Here is a 16,884-nt window from a genome sequence, read left to right on the forward strand (position 1 = left end):
CAACAGATCATCTCGTCCCACCCGAATGAGATGATCAAAGATCTTGTTGGGAACTCTTCTCTTTTATGTCTATTCACAGGCATTACACCATGACATGAAAGATAGCAAGCACATGTTTGTTAGAAGTGATTAAATGCCTAATGAATAACAAGTGCTAGGGTTGTACTTATGCTGTCATTGTTATGCAGTGAGGAGTTTTGACAAACAAATATGCCTGTGCATTCTTAATTTCTCGGAGGAGAAGAGCACAAAATTAGTGATGATATTAGGCCAAAATTAAAAAAAAAAAAAGATAGATGCAGAAATTCAAACATAATGGCATAATAAATGACAGTGCACAAAAACCAAAAGAGAGGATTAACACACACACACACACACACACACACACACACACACACACACACACACACACACACACACACACACACACACACACACACACACAAAATAAATGAAAGGCATCAAGCTGGGCCATTGAGAACAACGATTTTGACCACAGACCATTTTTCATCCCACAGCTTTTTCCTTTTTACTTCATTAGCTGGGTTAGACTCCCCACCCTGACAATGACCAAGGGGAGATATCAAAGTGACATTTTCCCTGTTGGAGTGGCAGGGCTGCACTGATATGAAGCCACTGGGATTGCTGCTTGGTAGAGACCTCCTGTGCCGCTCTGATTGCCTAGCAATGGGCTGAAAAACCTGTTGGGGTTATTAAAAGGTGCTGAAAAAATAAATAATTTGTGGCTGTTGATAAGGAGGAAGGCTAGTCTACACTTTAATGAAGTATAGTGTTATAAGAATGATTGGAAAGAAATGTTTATGGGCAGAAGGAGGGAGGAGAGGAAAGTTAAGTAGAGAAAAAGGGAAGGAGACAGAAGAAGGGTTGGTTTTAATGGTTGCATGAATTGTATAGAGCTATTTTTACCTTTAAGTCAATGTACATGGATGCTGCTACAGCTTTGCGAATTGATATATTAAATTACATTTATTTGCTTTCAGAAATTTATATATATATATATATATATATATATATATATATATATATATATATATATATATATATATATATATATATATATATATATATAACAATACTCAACAACTGTCAACAAACCACACGGAAACTCACAAACAGTTGAGACTTAACCCACCAAACGAGCATTTGTGGCAGAGCCAAAGTGTTTATCTTTGCCAAATGCCTCAACAAAAACTAAACTGGTGCACTTCAAATGTTTCTACATAGAAATCATACCACTTGTATTAAACAGGTTTCCCCCCCCCCCTCTTTTAGTCATGTTTGCTCTAAATAATAATACACCACTGTATTAGATAACTGCTCGTATTGTGTTGTGTCCCATTTTAAGGTTTCATTATGAACAAATGGGCTTGGGACAGAGTTGTGTACTACACAAATGACAGGAAACTGAATACTGAAAGAAGGATTAACAGACTGGTCATTTTATTCTTGTCAGAGCTGCTGACCATAGTAAACTCTGATTACCATACAACATACAGGACTGTGCAAAAGTCTTGTGCCACCCTTCATTTCTTTATATTTTGCTATGAAAACACAGGGAAATAGTGATTTACTGAAAAATGAGCAAACCGAAATGGAAATACAGTATATAAGGCATATAAGGCAAACACAGAGTTTCTACAAGTCTAACAAGCTTGAAAGTCGATATTTTGTGTTACCACCTTTATTCTTCAGCACAGCCTGAACTCTCTGAGGCAGCTTTTCTGTCATTTCTTTAAGCAGTCTTCAGGAATAGTTCTCCAGGCTTCTTGAGAGACATTCAAAGCTCTTCTTTGGATGTTGGCTGCCTTTTGTTCTGTTCTTTGTCAAGATGATCCCACACTGCTTCAATAATGTTGAGATCCAGGCTTTGGGGAGGCCAATCCATGACTGATAGCATTCCATTGTGTCTTTTTCTATCCAGGTATGCTTTTACTGCATTGCATCATTGTCATGCTGAAAAAGCCATTGCAAATCAGATGCTCTGAAGATGATATCACTGTGATAGTACTACTATTCTTATGGTGACAATGCCTTGAACCAAAAAGTTCCCATTCAGAACCTTCCCTCCATCAGACCTGTTGCCACTGATTTTCAGTCCAGTTCTTGCATAATTTGGAATACTTCAGCCTTTTCTCCCTGTTTCCCTTCTTTAAGAATGGCTTCTTGCGCACCAGGGTGGCTCAGCGGTTGAGTGGACGACCACATATGTCAGATGGCAGAGCAGATGGCGCAAGTTCGAGTCCCAACCTAATCGCCATTTACTGCGTGTCTTCCCCCATCTCTCCTCCTGCTTTCCAGTCTCTCTCTCTCTCCACTGCAAAACACTATCAAAAATAAAGCCACAAAAGGCCAAAAAGAAAAAAGAAAAAAGAATGGCTTCTTAACAGTCATTCTTCCACTGAGACCATTTCTAATGAGGCTTCAGGTAACAGCTGAAGGATTAACTTAAGGGCCACATAATCTCAGGTCTTTGCTGGATTTTTCCCCATTTCTTAAGAATGTGGGTTTCAGGTACTGCACATCTGCTATAGCTAGGTTTTTTTAGGCCTGCCACTTCTTCTTTTAGCCTTAACTTGCCTAGATTCCTTAACTTTTTTTTTTTTATGATACACTGCACACCACATCAATAATATGCAAGTATTTTGGATAATAACTCATTGGGAATCACCTTGTTGGTGCAAAAATGCTATTTTATACATGTCAAACCGTGTTACCTCTGGCATTTTTCAACTAAACAAAATATGTGTTTTTCCAGCAGGCTGCTAACAAGATACCCTTTAAATTTGGTTCTTTGCTAAATTGTGCAGACACAACACTGGGTCATTGCTTGAGTTAGGTGCTTTGGTATCCTTGAACGATGGGTGGGTTAACAAACATAAAAATCTTTGAAAATGGTCAAGCACTAGGACTAGAGTGAAAATGAGTGAAAAAGCAGCCAATGTCCAAAGAAAAACATTGAAACACATTCAGAAAGCCTGGAGACCACTTTACAAATTTACAAATTACAAGACAGTCTTGCTCCTGGAAGTAACCCATTAATATAAATGGGTAAGTGTGTTCAAACATTTGACTGGTACTGTATAAAGAAATGTAGGGAAGTTTACAACTGTTACACATATATATATATATATATATATATATATATATATATATTAGGGGTGGGACTTTAACGCATTAATTTCGATTAATTAATTATGGGGAAATTAACGCGTTAAAAATTTTAATGCATTTTAATCGCACTTTGCACCGTGGAACGTTTCTCAATGCGCGAGTTCCCGGCATACAGATTATATCGACGCACAATGTCCAAATTAGGGGCCGCATCCTGCGAAGGACCCGGCCCACGTCTTTCGCAGCCCACGAACACCACAAAGGCCGGAAGTGAGCGGCTAGCCTTCATATCAGCAACCATGAGTGTGAAGCACAGCTGTGTAAAAGCAGCTGGTTAAACAGAGAACGAACCTTTTCTCCTTTTTGTGGTTTAATTTTAAGTCTTTAATTCAAAATAAGCTGTTAAAACAAGCATGACACATTTCAACATCAAGGAATACAGCTGAGAGAATGATTAATTTCCAACTATATTAAGTGAGACATTAATGTTGAATAAATCTATCCAGTTATGATGCTTAACTTTAATTTCAGGAGTTTGCTTATCACAGGAGCACTTCCACCCTTCATTGGTCTGTGTAGTAGACTGGTGGGAAAATAAACAAAATTTTGAAGTTTAAGCTTATGTATATTGATTCATTCATCAACTAAACTTAAATTAATATTTCTCATGTCAAATATTGAAATGCGATTAAAATGCGATTAATTTTGATTAATTAATTACAAAGCTTGTAATTAATTCGATTAATTTTTTTAATCGAGTCCCACCCCTAATATATATATATATATATATATATATATATATATATATATATATAAAGAATCTTTAATAATTGGTTCATTTTTTGGGTTTTATGCATTTTCATGAATTGTTTCAGAAAACTGTTCATTGGTATTTGTATTTCAAAATGTAAAATGTAAAATGTAAAAAAACAAAAAACAAAAAATGATATGGTTTCTTAAAAAGCTCCTTTAGCGTTTGCACCATGACAACATTCCAGCTGAGTTATTTGTTGAACTAAAGGTTCAGATGTAATGTTTGCTGCTATGTATTTTTACTATAAAATGAACTTACATTCCAAAGATACATTAAAAATGATTAAAAATTATCCTGCTGTTTGTGATGTCTTCTGTAAGGGTGCAGAGGTTGTTTACCATATAAAAGGAATCTGCCCTGAGGACAGAAGCTGTTCATGGAAACTTCATAAATTCACAGTTGTTAGTTGCACTGGGTGAAAAGTGGATCAACCATTACAGTACACAGCAGCCCCTCAGAACCCTTCCTGAAACAAATCTGAAAATTCAAACGGAAGTATTCAAACTCTATGTATGTTATAGTTTTAATCTATCCACAATTCTGTTATTTAAAGACAGCGTTGATATAACAAAAGACTGTACAGACCAATGAGCAGACAAAGGGAGAGAGAAATGATCCATTGGGAAGTCAGCTGGCAGGCGAAGCTTGAACTGATGAGTTTCACACATGCTTGAGAGCCAACAAACTCCAGCTTGGGGGTGGTGCTGTCTAATTGGTTTTATCCCATCATGAACTGTGAGGGTCCAGCAGATGTTTGGGATCATCAGTGTCAACAACTCATTAAAAACTTAGCATTACAAAAAAGATTCAAAGAAACACTGGCGAGACTGTCTGAACGTACACTACATCTCTCCTTATTGGTGGCTAGCTGGTGCAATGTATCAAAGAATGCTGGAGCTCATTGACTTTCAAATGTGACAGGCTGAATGTGTTTTTCCTCCCGCTGAGTCACCAGGCCTTGTTTACTGATGAGGCTTATGAATCAGTGTTTCTGGTTTGAACGAATGAAGCAGGACTGCAGGAAGCCCTGAAATACAGCATGACAGGAATCATTCCTGCTAAAGCCAGTGAGTTAAAGAACTCCGTGTGAGCACCAGATGAGACAGGAACTCTATATTTGCACCGTAATAACACCAAACAATAAAAAAAAAAATCTGGAAAAAAAAATAGCTCCAGACTGATTGACAGTATATAGCAGAAACATTTAAAAATTTGCAATTGTTTAAATAAAACAACAGTAATGTCTCACATAATGAGAATGGTTTGATTTTAAATGATATGAAAATCATTCGTATAAATATTATTACTTTCTCTGTAATTATTGTAGGGTCTTTACCTTACAATATAAAGCACCTTGAGGCGACTGTTTGTTGTGATTTGGCTCTATATAAATAATATTGAACTGAATTGAATTATATATTAACCTACGTACTGGTGCTACCCTTCAGAATCACCTGGACCTGGTTATAGCTGTGCATATTTATTATTACTTCCTTTACTTTATTATTACCTTCACCTCCCAAAGGTTTCTATCATTTTAGAAAGCAATTTCAACTTTTTTTAAACAATCACATCTACAACTATTTATTAATTTTAGCATTATTTAGCAAAAATATACAAATTATATTCACAATTTTTCCAATTTGTCCATTTATCCATTACTTTCAGCCAGAAACTTACATATTATTTTATTTATTTCCTTTATAAACCACTTAATTTAACCAGTAAACAGCTAATCCATTACTTCAGTTCATTCTTACTTCATGACTCAAAATCAAATGGCAGTTTCAGATTTTTACAAATTAATTAAACTAATCTCTTCCAAGCACTCTGGATGAGTTTGTAAATCACTGGCTAGTTATACTATACTACTATATCATAGTATAGTACAGTGCAGTAAAAATAAAACATCAATATTCATCCATCCATCTATTTCTTGACACTTATCTGGGTCTCGAGGTTAGCAATCTAAATCCCCAGACCTCCCTTTTCCCGGCCACCTCCTCCAACTCTTCTGGGGGAACACCAGCTTGTTATCAAGACAGCTACGAGATGTAATCTCTCCAAGGTGTGCAAGGTCCTGCTTCAGGGCCCCCTCCTGTTTGGACTCGCTCGAACGCCTCACCTAGGAGGCACCCAGGAGGCATCCTAGTTCCTTTTGATGTAGAGAAGTTCTAGTCTGACTAACTCCTGAATGACCAAGTTTTGCTCTCTGTCTCTGAGGGAGAGCCGAAACACCTTCGGAGGAAGCTCATTTTCACTGTTTGTACCCGCAATCTCATTTTTCCGGTCACTCTTCAGAGCCCGTGAATTTTTCAGATTCCAAAGATATAAATGTGTATAAAATATTGGCCTACTGTGTATCTTTGAACTGTGAAGTTTGATTTCCATTTCCACAGAGAAGTTACAAAATATCTAAAAAGTAACTATTATGCCAAAGCATTTCTTTTAAGTATGACGTTGCTGAGCTCAATGTATATCGGATTTAAAGCCTGAGATTCTGTTACAAAGGCAAAAAGGGATTTTTGCTTTGAGGAGATCTAAAATTATTTGCCATATTGGGTTCTTGAGAATGTGTTTATGCACAAACATCTACAAATATAGCAAAATATACTTTGGTATTGGTTAATAAATGTTATGGGGTATTTTTGAGCAACAACACTCGATGAGCACCTGTCAGTCTTTTCCATGTGAAACTGTGTGTAAGTGTAATTATAGAGTGAAAGCCACTATCAGTCACGATCCATGCTTGTCTGTGGTGACAACCTTTTAAAAAATATCTAAAATATTGCCTCCCATATATCTTGTTATGTCTTAATAACAGACAGAAGGGATTCAAAACATAAAGTCAATGCAAATTTGTTTTGGAGGTGATGAATTACTTTTCCTCCTCAGAACATTTTACATCTGCAATTTCACTTCCACTCAAGTGCAATTTAAGCAACTAAGAGCACAGGCAGCTTGAGCAGGGTGTTTTGGGACACTCTTCAAGGCGTGCTGGATGCGACTCTAAGAGATAACAGTGATTTGTGGAAAAAAACTGCCATGCAATTTGAAGGCGAAGAAGTGTAAAGCAACTAGAAGGATGACTGAGAGCAACAGGGTCACTAAACATGCTGCTAGTGTGCAATAAAATCCAGTGCTGGTGAAGGAGCAGAGAAGAAGAGAACTCAGTTATTGGGTAAGCGGCAGCCTGTAAACAACTTAAAACCCCTCGGCGTTGGGTCTCACTCGACTGTGAAAGGAAAACCCTGATGGTTGTGTTTTCTTACCCTGTGAAGTATGAGAGGCAGTGAGAGCTGGAGCCGTACAGACTGCTCTCTTTTCACTGTTAACATTGTTAGTGTCAGCCAGTCTCACGGTGCTCTCCATCACTTAGGGTCACAATATTTAGGACTCAAATGTATTAGAGGAAATGCTGGCTATATGGCTGCATTAGTTTTGGCTGTGGAGCACAGGGAGTAATGATGGTGGAGGTACAATGAAGCTGTAATGTGTACTTTAAGGCCCTAGTTTGACAGAGTGGCTGAGAATTTTCATTATATGGAACACATTTAATTTTTTTTTTCATGAAAACGTCTTGTGCATTGCTGTATATTCTAAAGCAATAACACTGGCAATAGGTTACATTTGTTTCTATTTTTTTGGCCTGGTATTACTGTCGTCATCATTATTATCCTGCATAAATATGCAGAATCTTATGATATAATGAACTTTAGTGAAAGCTTGGCGGCAACAATACAGGGCTACAATTAGGATGCATTTATTTATTTATATATTTTTTGTGGAACACTTTAATCTAACCTGTTAACAAAAGGCTGCTTGCACACATGTAAATCAGTTTATTTGGTCTACACCAGGGAATCACAAGATATCTTGTTGCTTCTTCCTTTAAAAGCTATACTAAGATCCCAAACAGGGAACTAAGGACTGAATAGAAGCCCATGCTGCTCTTCTCTGCTTCTCATGCACATATGAATTGTGAATTGCGTATCAAATACATTGGTTTGAACCAAGGTATAACTAACTAAGCATTACCGACTACAGGCCTAAGACTAAGATCAAAAATTGCTTCATTTGAAACAGTAGTTTTGGTTAAGCTGTTGTTGTTGAGCTCTAGTAGTAAGCTAGTGCTAACTTCTTTTCATTATTTCAGTCAAAGCTGAGTAATAATTGTAATAACATGCTGAGCTGCTGTTATTTTTGCTCGGCTTTACTTTTAAGACTCCAGCAAAATCAGTATGGTGGTGATGTTTTCGACTTCTAATGAGTTTAAACTAAATCCAGTATGTTTGCGTGCATTAATTTGTCAGAGAAAACCAAATCTCCAGTCAGTTATGTTGGATGAATGCACACTCACTGGACCTTTTCTTAGTTACACGTGTTTAACTGCTCATTAACACATATATCTAATCAGCCAAACACATGGCAGCAACTCAGTGCATTTAGGCACGATCACGACGAGCTGCTGAATTTCAAACCAAGCATCAGAATTGGGAAGAAGCGTGATTTAAGTGACTTTAAATGTGGCATAGTTGTTGGTACCACAGACTGAAGAAACATGCCTGGTCTGATGAACCTTGATTTCATTCAGGTGGTGGAGTCAGAATTTGGTGGGAACAACATGAAAGCATGGATCCATCCCCTTGTAGCTGTAGCTGGCAGTGGTGCAATGTGGAGGATATTTTTTTGGCACACTTTGGACTCCTTAAGATCAGTTGAGCATCATTTCAATTCCACAGGCTACCTGAGTATTGTACCCATCTTCCAGTGGCTACTTCCAGCAGGATAAAGCACCAAGTCACAAAGCTCAAATCACAGACTGGTCTCTTGAGAAGGACAATGAGTTCACTGTAGTCCAATTACCTCCAAAGTCATCAGACCTCAATCCAGCAGAGCAGCTTTGGGATATGGTGGAATGGAAGATTTGCATCCAAATCTGCAGCAACTGTCTGATGCTGTCATTTCAATATAGACCAAAATCTCAAAGGAATATTTCCAGCGCCTTGTTGAATCTATGCCATAAAGCATTAAGGCAGTTCTGAAGGCAAAAGGGGGTCCAACCCTATACTAGCAAGGTTTACATAATAAATTTAGTTCGAAAACTCTGCCAGAGCTTCATAAATTGCACTGGAACACAAAAAATATATAATTTTCTATGATGTGAGAATAACTTGCTATATTTTACATACTTTACTCATTATCGGGAGGAGACAAGCTGCACCAGAAACATCTCTGTGCTACGACTAACAAGTTACTTTTTTTGTTGTGTGCATACACTTTCACCGTGCATTGCTTATACTGACCTGTAAATCATAGTCGTAACAGCTAACAGTTGATTGGTGATTTTTTTTTTTTTTATAGCAATCTAGATTTTGAATACATTTCAAAATAATAATATCCATCTATGAAATGATTGGTCTATTTTTTTGTACCATCTCAAATGAATCTTAGCAGTGTTTGGCAGCAAGCAGCGGAATGCTGTGTGGAATACTACTTTCCAGGTGGTCACGATCCAGTTATTTCGTTTAACTGACAGCTCTCACAGTGTGACTGGCAGCTATCGCACCAACCCAAACACAGCAAATTAAATGGGCATATGCACCAGAGTTCATTTCATCTAAACTGAATACACACACACACACACGTACAAATCTACGGTCAGTCTGACTCACTATTTTTACTCACTCCTATTGCCTATAGGGGTCATGTTTTTGTGTACAGACAAGCCCTCCTTACAGCTACTGCTGATGTAAAAGGTTGGCTGCGGAGATGCTTTCACGGTGCTGATGGTGTAGGAGCAGCAGGTGGCGTGTGTGTGTATGTGTGTGTGTGTGTGTGTGTGTGTGCATATGTGTTGGAAGGAGCTCTGAAACATAATATGAGAATCAGCTTCTGACAGCTCTTCCACAACATCCTGTCTTCCCATTAGCAAGGCGAATATTTGGCACGATTGGCTGCTGAATTACTGTAGACATTAGGAGCGTGGGGCCCACGGACACATCAAAGTCATCAAAAGACTAGCTCTAAAAGGATGGAGGTCTTCTGTGGTTTTAATGGCGGATGTCTTTTTTTTTTTTTTTTTTTTTTTTTTTTGTGCAAGGCTTTTAGTTGCCCACATGTTGCACCATGATTATCTTTGTGTTTCTCTCACCAGGGGGAGTGTGGGTGGATAAGAGAGGCCGACTTGCAGCCCTCACCATGGGGTTTTGTTGGTTAGGAATACTGAGAGAGACGCACAAAATGCCAGCAACAAATACCACAAAATTTGTACTGAATGCAAACTTGTGATTTATGAATTTTGCAACTGAAAGTGACAAGATGGAGTAAACTTTTACTCCTTTTACAAACACACCTGCATGTACACAGTAGCACTACTACTGTAGCCACATTCCAGTTTTTGTAAAGCAGGAATGCATCATATCACTATACTAAACTCAGTAATCACATTAGAGTTGCAAGTATGTTGTTTCTTCTGTTACAATTTGGTGCAGAATAGATATATAAAAAAATAAACATGAGCATGATTTTAACATGAAAAATGCATTTTATCTGACTACTGCTAGATTAAAACACATTTCCAACATCATATTTTCCTACAAGACAAAGTATTTTGTCTGTTAGCTATTTAGTATAATGTCTGTGTCAGATCAGATCGCTGCTACCTATCTTGACTTTTTGCCAAATGAAAAAAACGAGTCTTGGAAAAGACCCTGCTACCATACACTAATAACTATAATATAGCAGGTGGCAGTGAGCCATTTCCTGGTCTGCAATGGTACCTCTCTTGTTTTATTGTACTCATCATTAGCACAGCAGCTCACCCTGCTGTAAATAACGTCTTTTCAGCTGGTGTCCATCAGGCACTGAACTTGTATTTCACATCCCACATAAAAAAAAAAAAAAAAAAATCACACAAGCCTTTCCACTCTGCTAATTCCATCTGACAATAGCAGCCAAATTATTTCTCTGCATGCTCAGGGTCTACCAAAAGGGATAGTGAAGTCATTTTGGTCAGGGAAAATGAGCACATTAGAGTATAATGCCTTGCTCGGGGATAAAATGTTATTGGTACCAACAACACAAAAGGCATGTTGAGATAATGTTTATGAGCTTGACAGAAATACATACATACAGAAGAGGATGCTAGACAAACATGGAAACAATAAAAATGAGTAAAACTGGTGCAAGTAGGTTGAAGCCAGTATTGTGTAACCCCACGTGTGAGGACAGGAGCTCCTGTGCTTAACACCCCTCAATCAAAGATCCCAGCTGGGGTCTGAAAAATAGAATGCATCTTATTTAAAAGTACATTTTTTTTTCCTTACCTGAATTGATATCATTTGTTGTACAGATTATAAAGCCATTTAAGGCAAATCTTAAGGCACATAAATGAAACTGACGTGAGTTATAATAGGAATAAAAATACTCTGCAGCCTCAGGACCAGTATATTAAAAGTGAAATGCAATAATTCAACTGGAGCGGATGCAGTGACGTTTACTTCCAGAGCAAACCACACATTGAAGGGATCTGAAGCGCTTATTTTTTTTTCTCCAGTTGTCAACCACCTTTTAGCACCCTGACATGACTTGCAGGAACCTTATTATGCTCAAGACCATTTTCAGAATTTTAGAAATCATTCAAACTACCCAACGGGCTTTAAAATATATTAAGCCCATTGGGTAGTTTGAATGATTTCTAAAATCATTCAAATGAAAATAAAAATACATATAAATGAATAGTTATTAATTCAACTATTCGTTTATATGTATTTTTATTTAATCTCTTTAAAAAATTGTAAATGGAGTGTAGTGAAAGCTGTTGATAGAAATATAATAAGTCTATATAAGGCCGCTGTACTGAAACAGAGCCCCTTATTTCAAAGTCAGTCTGCATGCTTTGGATTTTGCCAGTCAAGTATTCAGTATGCTACAAGTGCTAGTAATGAGCACCAGTGTTACCAGCTTACCAGTCTTAAAAATCATTCATCATTCTACATATAAATTATTCTGCTGTTTATGTTCCTGCCTCTAAAACTTGTTCAAAAAGGCCAAAGGGCTGAAGATTTTCAAATGTTAATATAACTCAGGCAGAGAACAAGGAAGTGACTATTTATACTTTATTACGATTCGTCCTCTGAAGGAAGAAAGAAAGCCTCAGAAAATCAAAATGGAGATATGTTTAGTAAAATAGATAATAAAATATCAGTGGGCTGGTGAAAGTTGAACATACCGTAGACATAGAGGATGTAGTCGTCATAAGACTCCCCAATGGAGTTGGATGCCACACAACGGTAGGTTCCATTGTACGACTTGTTTAGATTTTCGATGTAGAGGTCGGCGCCGGTGATGACTGCGTGGGACGGTACGTCGTCGTCCACCTTCAACCAGTTCACCCGCTGTGGCCTGAAATGGAAACACCAGAGTTCACACCAGTAAGCTCTCAGGAATAAGAAAAGAAAATTAAAAAGGTGAAATAACTTTAAACTATTGTTTTGGCATCTAAACCCAAAGTACCCAAATGGTGAATGATCAAAACATGGATCATTTTGTTATTCTTAGATCAATAATACTACTGCTAGACCCTAAACATGGAACAGATGGTCATTTCCTCCTGTTAGATCATATTATGCGGAGGCATTGTTCTTCCTCAGCTAGCCTCAGACGGTCTCATAGCTCTTCTTGTTGATCTCTTATATTGTTCTTAGCATATGTAATGGATTTGCTATTATACTGGATATCCTGTGTAAAATTAATGGGATTCATAAGAAGAATAAGCAACTCTTAAAATCATCTTTCATCCTGTTTGAAAGTGGGAAAAAGCCCCAGCCCCCTACATAAATTAACCATAATTGAAAATACTACAAAGTGCAAAGTCCCTCTGTTACAATTAGAGCAAATGTAAGAGTAGGATGAGCTTTGTGATATATTAGATTAGGCTGGTTTGTGAGCATGGCTTATTTCTCTTTGAAAAACCTTTTCATTAAATACTTTAAATGAAATTCTCTTTCCTGAGCTTGCAAACCAGAATCTGGGCAGGTTTGCTTGATTAAGTCACCCATGTCTATTTATTGATCCTTTAGTTAGTTTGATTAGTAATTATGTAAGGTGGAAAATGAAAACACATCATAATTTTCCACCTATTCATTTTTATCTGAGTAAAAATGAAAAACAAAATGTAAAAATGCAATTTTCATTTTCATATATGGATATTTCAGTATATTCTATGACTGTATGAACAGTGAAACTGGACTACTCTATATTCCTTTTAGTTTTCTTTAAAACATGTAGCATATGTAGTATTCACACTTGCACAATATATTTGGAAAACTGTAAGTGAACTTTGATCTTCAGTAATTTACTATTTTATTTCAAAGTAATTAGATTTTTGTATATAGTGACAGTTCATGAAATAATCACAGAGATTCATGTTGACACATCCAAAGGCCACCAAGAACTTCATGTTTTGAGCTCTAATGCACTTTTTTATATTATAGGTACAGGTGCATTTAATTTTGTGCTTTGGGCTATATAAAAATGAGCAGGTTAAACAATGCTCTGCAGTACGCTGGAGCGACCCACTGTTTCCATTTATTGTTCAAGTTCCAGGATCTTTTTCGCGGTGCACTCAGCATCACTGTAGCAGCATTCAAGCCGCCATTCTTTGTTTCTTCTTTTTCAAGGTCAGTTTGTTTTTGTTTTACAAATGGCAGTATGTTTGGGGCATGCTGCATTGAAGCAGAAACACTCTAGACAACTAGGATTTTATTTAAAAGAGGAAGAACACCAAAGTTTTCTTGTCACAATCTCATGTTTGTCTGTTCACCTGTTTTATTTCAAGGCAGTGCCTTTTTGTTTTTAGCATGCAACTCAGTCAGTCAAAACAATTTAACATATTATGATTGTTCTAAAGCACAGATATGTTTGCAGGTCCTTTTAACACGTGAAAACTTTACAGTACCTACATGTAACTATTTTTGTATTTTCAAGAAAAAAGGGTAAATTATGGCAGTTCAGACCATAACAAACCAAGACATATTGAAATGACATCTGTACCTTTGCATACCACTGAAAGTAACAATAAATGTGCAGCAGCCTTGTCTTGAAATTGCAGGCTTTTCATGCTTGTATACTTAGAGAAGCTCTGTAGGTGGCTGCCTACCAAGCCTCTTTCTTTGTTCTCTTTTCTACCTTGACTGAGGTTTATAGCAGGGTGACAGATTCCATTTTTATGACAATGAGCTCAAAGTGCCCAGAGTCACAGAGGGTGAAGAGAAAAGAAAAAGACAAAACACCTCTATTTTGCTGCTGCAACTTCCAATGGCCACTGCCAGCTACTGTTATTTCCCCTGAGCGTGTGCTGATGGTCTCTCTTGTTGCATTTTGTTGTGGTGTTTTAACTTGTTTCCCTCCATTTGAAAACATTTGGTGTGAAGGGAGCAAGCAAATGGGAGGGGGGTTAAAAAAAAAAAAAAAAGATGAGGCACAAAAATCTGGGAAAAAGAAAACACGAGATACCAGCTGAAGTTCAATAGCAAAACAAACACAAAAACCACAAGTGTTTCTAATGGCTGTGGTGGATGGCTTTAAAGAGGGAGGTCCGCATCTACTGCAAGTGTTCTCTAGGTGAAGAAAAATGTAAATAATAAAAAAAAATACATTTAGAAATATGACTCTCTTTCTCAGATGGTGCTAGAAACATAACCTACTGTAGAAGAAAATGTTTCTATAGGCGCATCAGATGTTGTGAGTAGGGAAAAGTGAATCTAGGAAAGGAGGTAGAGACAGACGGAAGAGGAAAGATGGGGTTGCAAGGAGAGAGGAAGGGCAGGCGTCTAGAATACAAATGGCTGCCTGCAGTCGGGGCCCCCTGTGCTATCTGCTGGTAATGACTGCACAACTCTCAGCAGCTCTAATGAAAATGACTTCCAATTCCCGGCTCACTGTATTGATTGTGTTTTCATCTTTATAAAATGAATACGGGTAGTGAGCTTGTCTCTATGCCAAGTATGAAAACTGGGGGGGGGGGATTGGGGAGGGACATCCCGGAGTACACACTATTTTGATCTGTGTGTGTGTGTGTGTGTGTTTGCCTTTACCTTTCAGAGTCTCACACAGACTTTTGGAGCCTCAGATAGGAAAGTGTAAAGTGAGATTGGTTCTAACTTTGATTCATGGTTAAGACTGGATTATGACTGAGGTTGAAACCAATTTAAAGTTTGCACCTTCACATTTGTGTAGGCAAACGTGAAGGTGCCTGCATGGTTAGAGCACACAAAGATTTACTGTGCAAAAGTCTTGAGCCACCCCTCATTTGAAAAAAATGTATATTTTGGTTCCAAGGAGCCAGACTTTCTTGTAATTTTAAGAAATTGCCTTGAATGATAGTTCTCCGCGCTTTGCGAAGGTCTTTCGAAGTTTTTCTTTGGACATTCAATGCTTTTTTTTAAAAAAAAAACAAACACATTTTTAGTGCAGTCAGAGGAAGGCTTGTTTTGTTTGTTAGGCCACTTAACACTGACCTATGAATCATTCGCGCATGAAAATTACACCCAACTGAAGGAATGAACCAGTGTTAACATACAATTTTGCAAAGAACTATCTTCAGGAACTTTGTCATTACCAGAAAAACAACAAAAGAAGCAAAACAAAAAAAAACACACACAATTTGTTCCCATTTTTTTAGTTTAATCTACAAAAATCCCCAAAATAAATGCTGACAGGCATAAAATTTTATTTTTACACCAACAAGATGATTCCCAAAGAGCTATTAACTGAAAACTTGGCATACAGTATCTCAGCCTGATGTGCAATGTGTCCTTAAAAAAATGTGAGGAAACAGATGATGTTCAACATCTGAAAGTTACATCCTTAAGAAATAGGGAAGATTCCACCACAGACCTGGAACGGGACCTGAGAGAAACATCTGACCTTTAGTTGATCCATCTAAACTCTCATCAGAAATGGTCTCAGTGGAAGGGTGGCTGTCAAGATGCTATTCTTAAGGAAGCAGGGAGAAAAGGCTGATGTATTTCAAATTACACAAGAACTGGGCTGAAAATCAGCAGTAACAGATCCTGTTAAGCGATAAATTTTTGGTTCACTGTCAAAATGTAGAAGAAGCCAGGGGAGAAGTACAAGAGCGAGTGTCTTTAGCCATTTGTAAAATACGGTGGAGGCTCCATCGTGGTTTGGGGCTGCATTACAGCTGGTGGTGTTGGGAACATCTGGAAAGCATCTGATTGGCAATGGCATCATTTTTTAGCATGACAATGATCCCAAACACGCATACCTGCAGATCGCTTAAAGAAATTATAAGAAAGCTGTGTTGAAGAATAAAGGTCATCATACCAGATACTGACTTTGAAGATTGTTAGAAACTGTTCTTACATGGAGAAATTAGGATGAATTATGTTGGCTTGCATTTTTGCTTGCTCAGACAGTCTAGACCTCACTGAGACCTCTAAGGATGAAAACTAATGCCAATCAGATTTCAATAATAACCACCAATGACTGATCTTTCATATTCCCTTAACAGAATGCTTCCCTGAAAAAACAAATTTCATACACTTCAACTTTTAACTGTCCTGCACAGAGGACAGCTGTAGGTTGTTTGCGCTGACGCCAGCACACACCAGTGACCTCATCTCAGGAAGAAAACTGAAACTTTTTAACCCACGACTGCAGCACAATTCACTTTTTATCTTCATTTACAAGCTCAGTATGCTCCAAGGTACACAGGCTCTATTTGCCACTTACACAATTATTAAGTTCCATTTGTCACTAACACAATTATCTGTTTGTATGTCTGCCTTCATAAATGCACTTGCTGACATTAGTGGCGAGTGATACACGTAAACAACGACCCTGCTGGGAGCAAACACAAGCGTTCTCGGTCTGCATTAAAACCCATTATAAATGTAGTGAATCCAACATAT

General features: G+C 37.6%; 1 protein-coding gene across 4 annotated transcripts in view; it reads right to left on the reverse strand.

Moving 5' to 3' along the window:
* The window catches only part of cadm1a (cell adhesion molecule 1a), a 491,156-nt gene that overhangs the window by 62,580 nt on the left and 411,692 nt on the right, over positions 1-16,884 (reverse strand). For all 4 annotated transcript variants that reach the window (XM_030745617.1, XM_030745616.1, XM_030745614.1 and 1 more), the window contains one exon: positions 12,180-12,352. In XM_030745617.1, coding sequence (XP_030601477.1) covers positions 12,180-12,352 — 173 coding nt within the window. The remainder of the gene's footprint in view (positions 1-12,179; positions 12,353-16,884) is intronic.

Source organism: Archocentrus centrarchus, chromosome 14 (assembly GCF_007364275.1).
Source record: "Archocentrus centrarchus isolate MPI-CPG fArcCen1 chromosome 14, fArcCen1, whole genome shotgun sequence".
NCBI classification, from domain to species: Eukaryota; Metazoa; Chordata; class Actinopteri; order Cichliformes; family Cichlidae; genus Archocentrus; species Archocentrus centrarchus.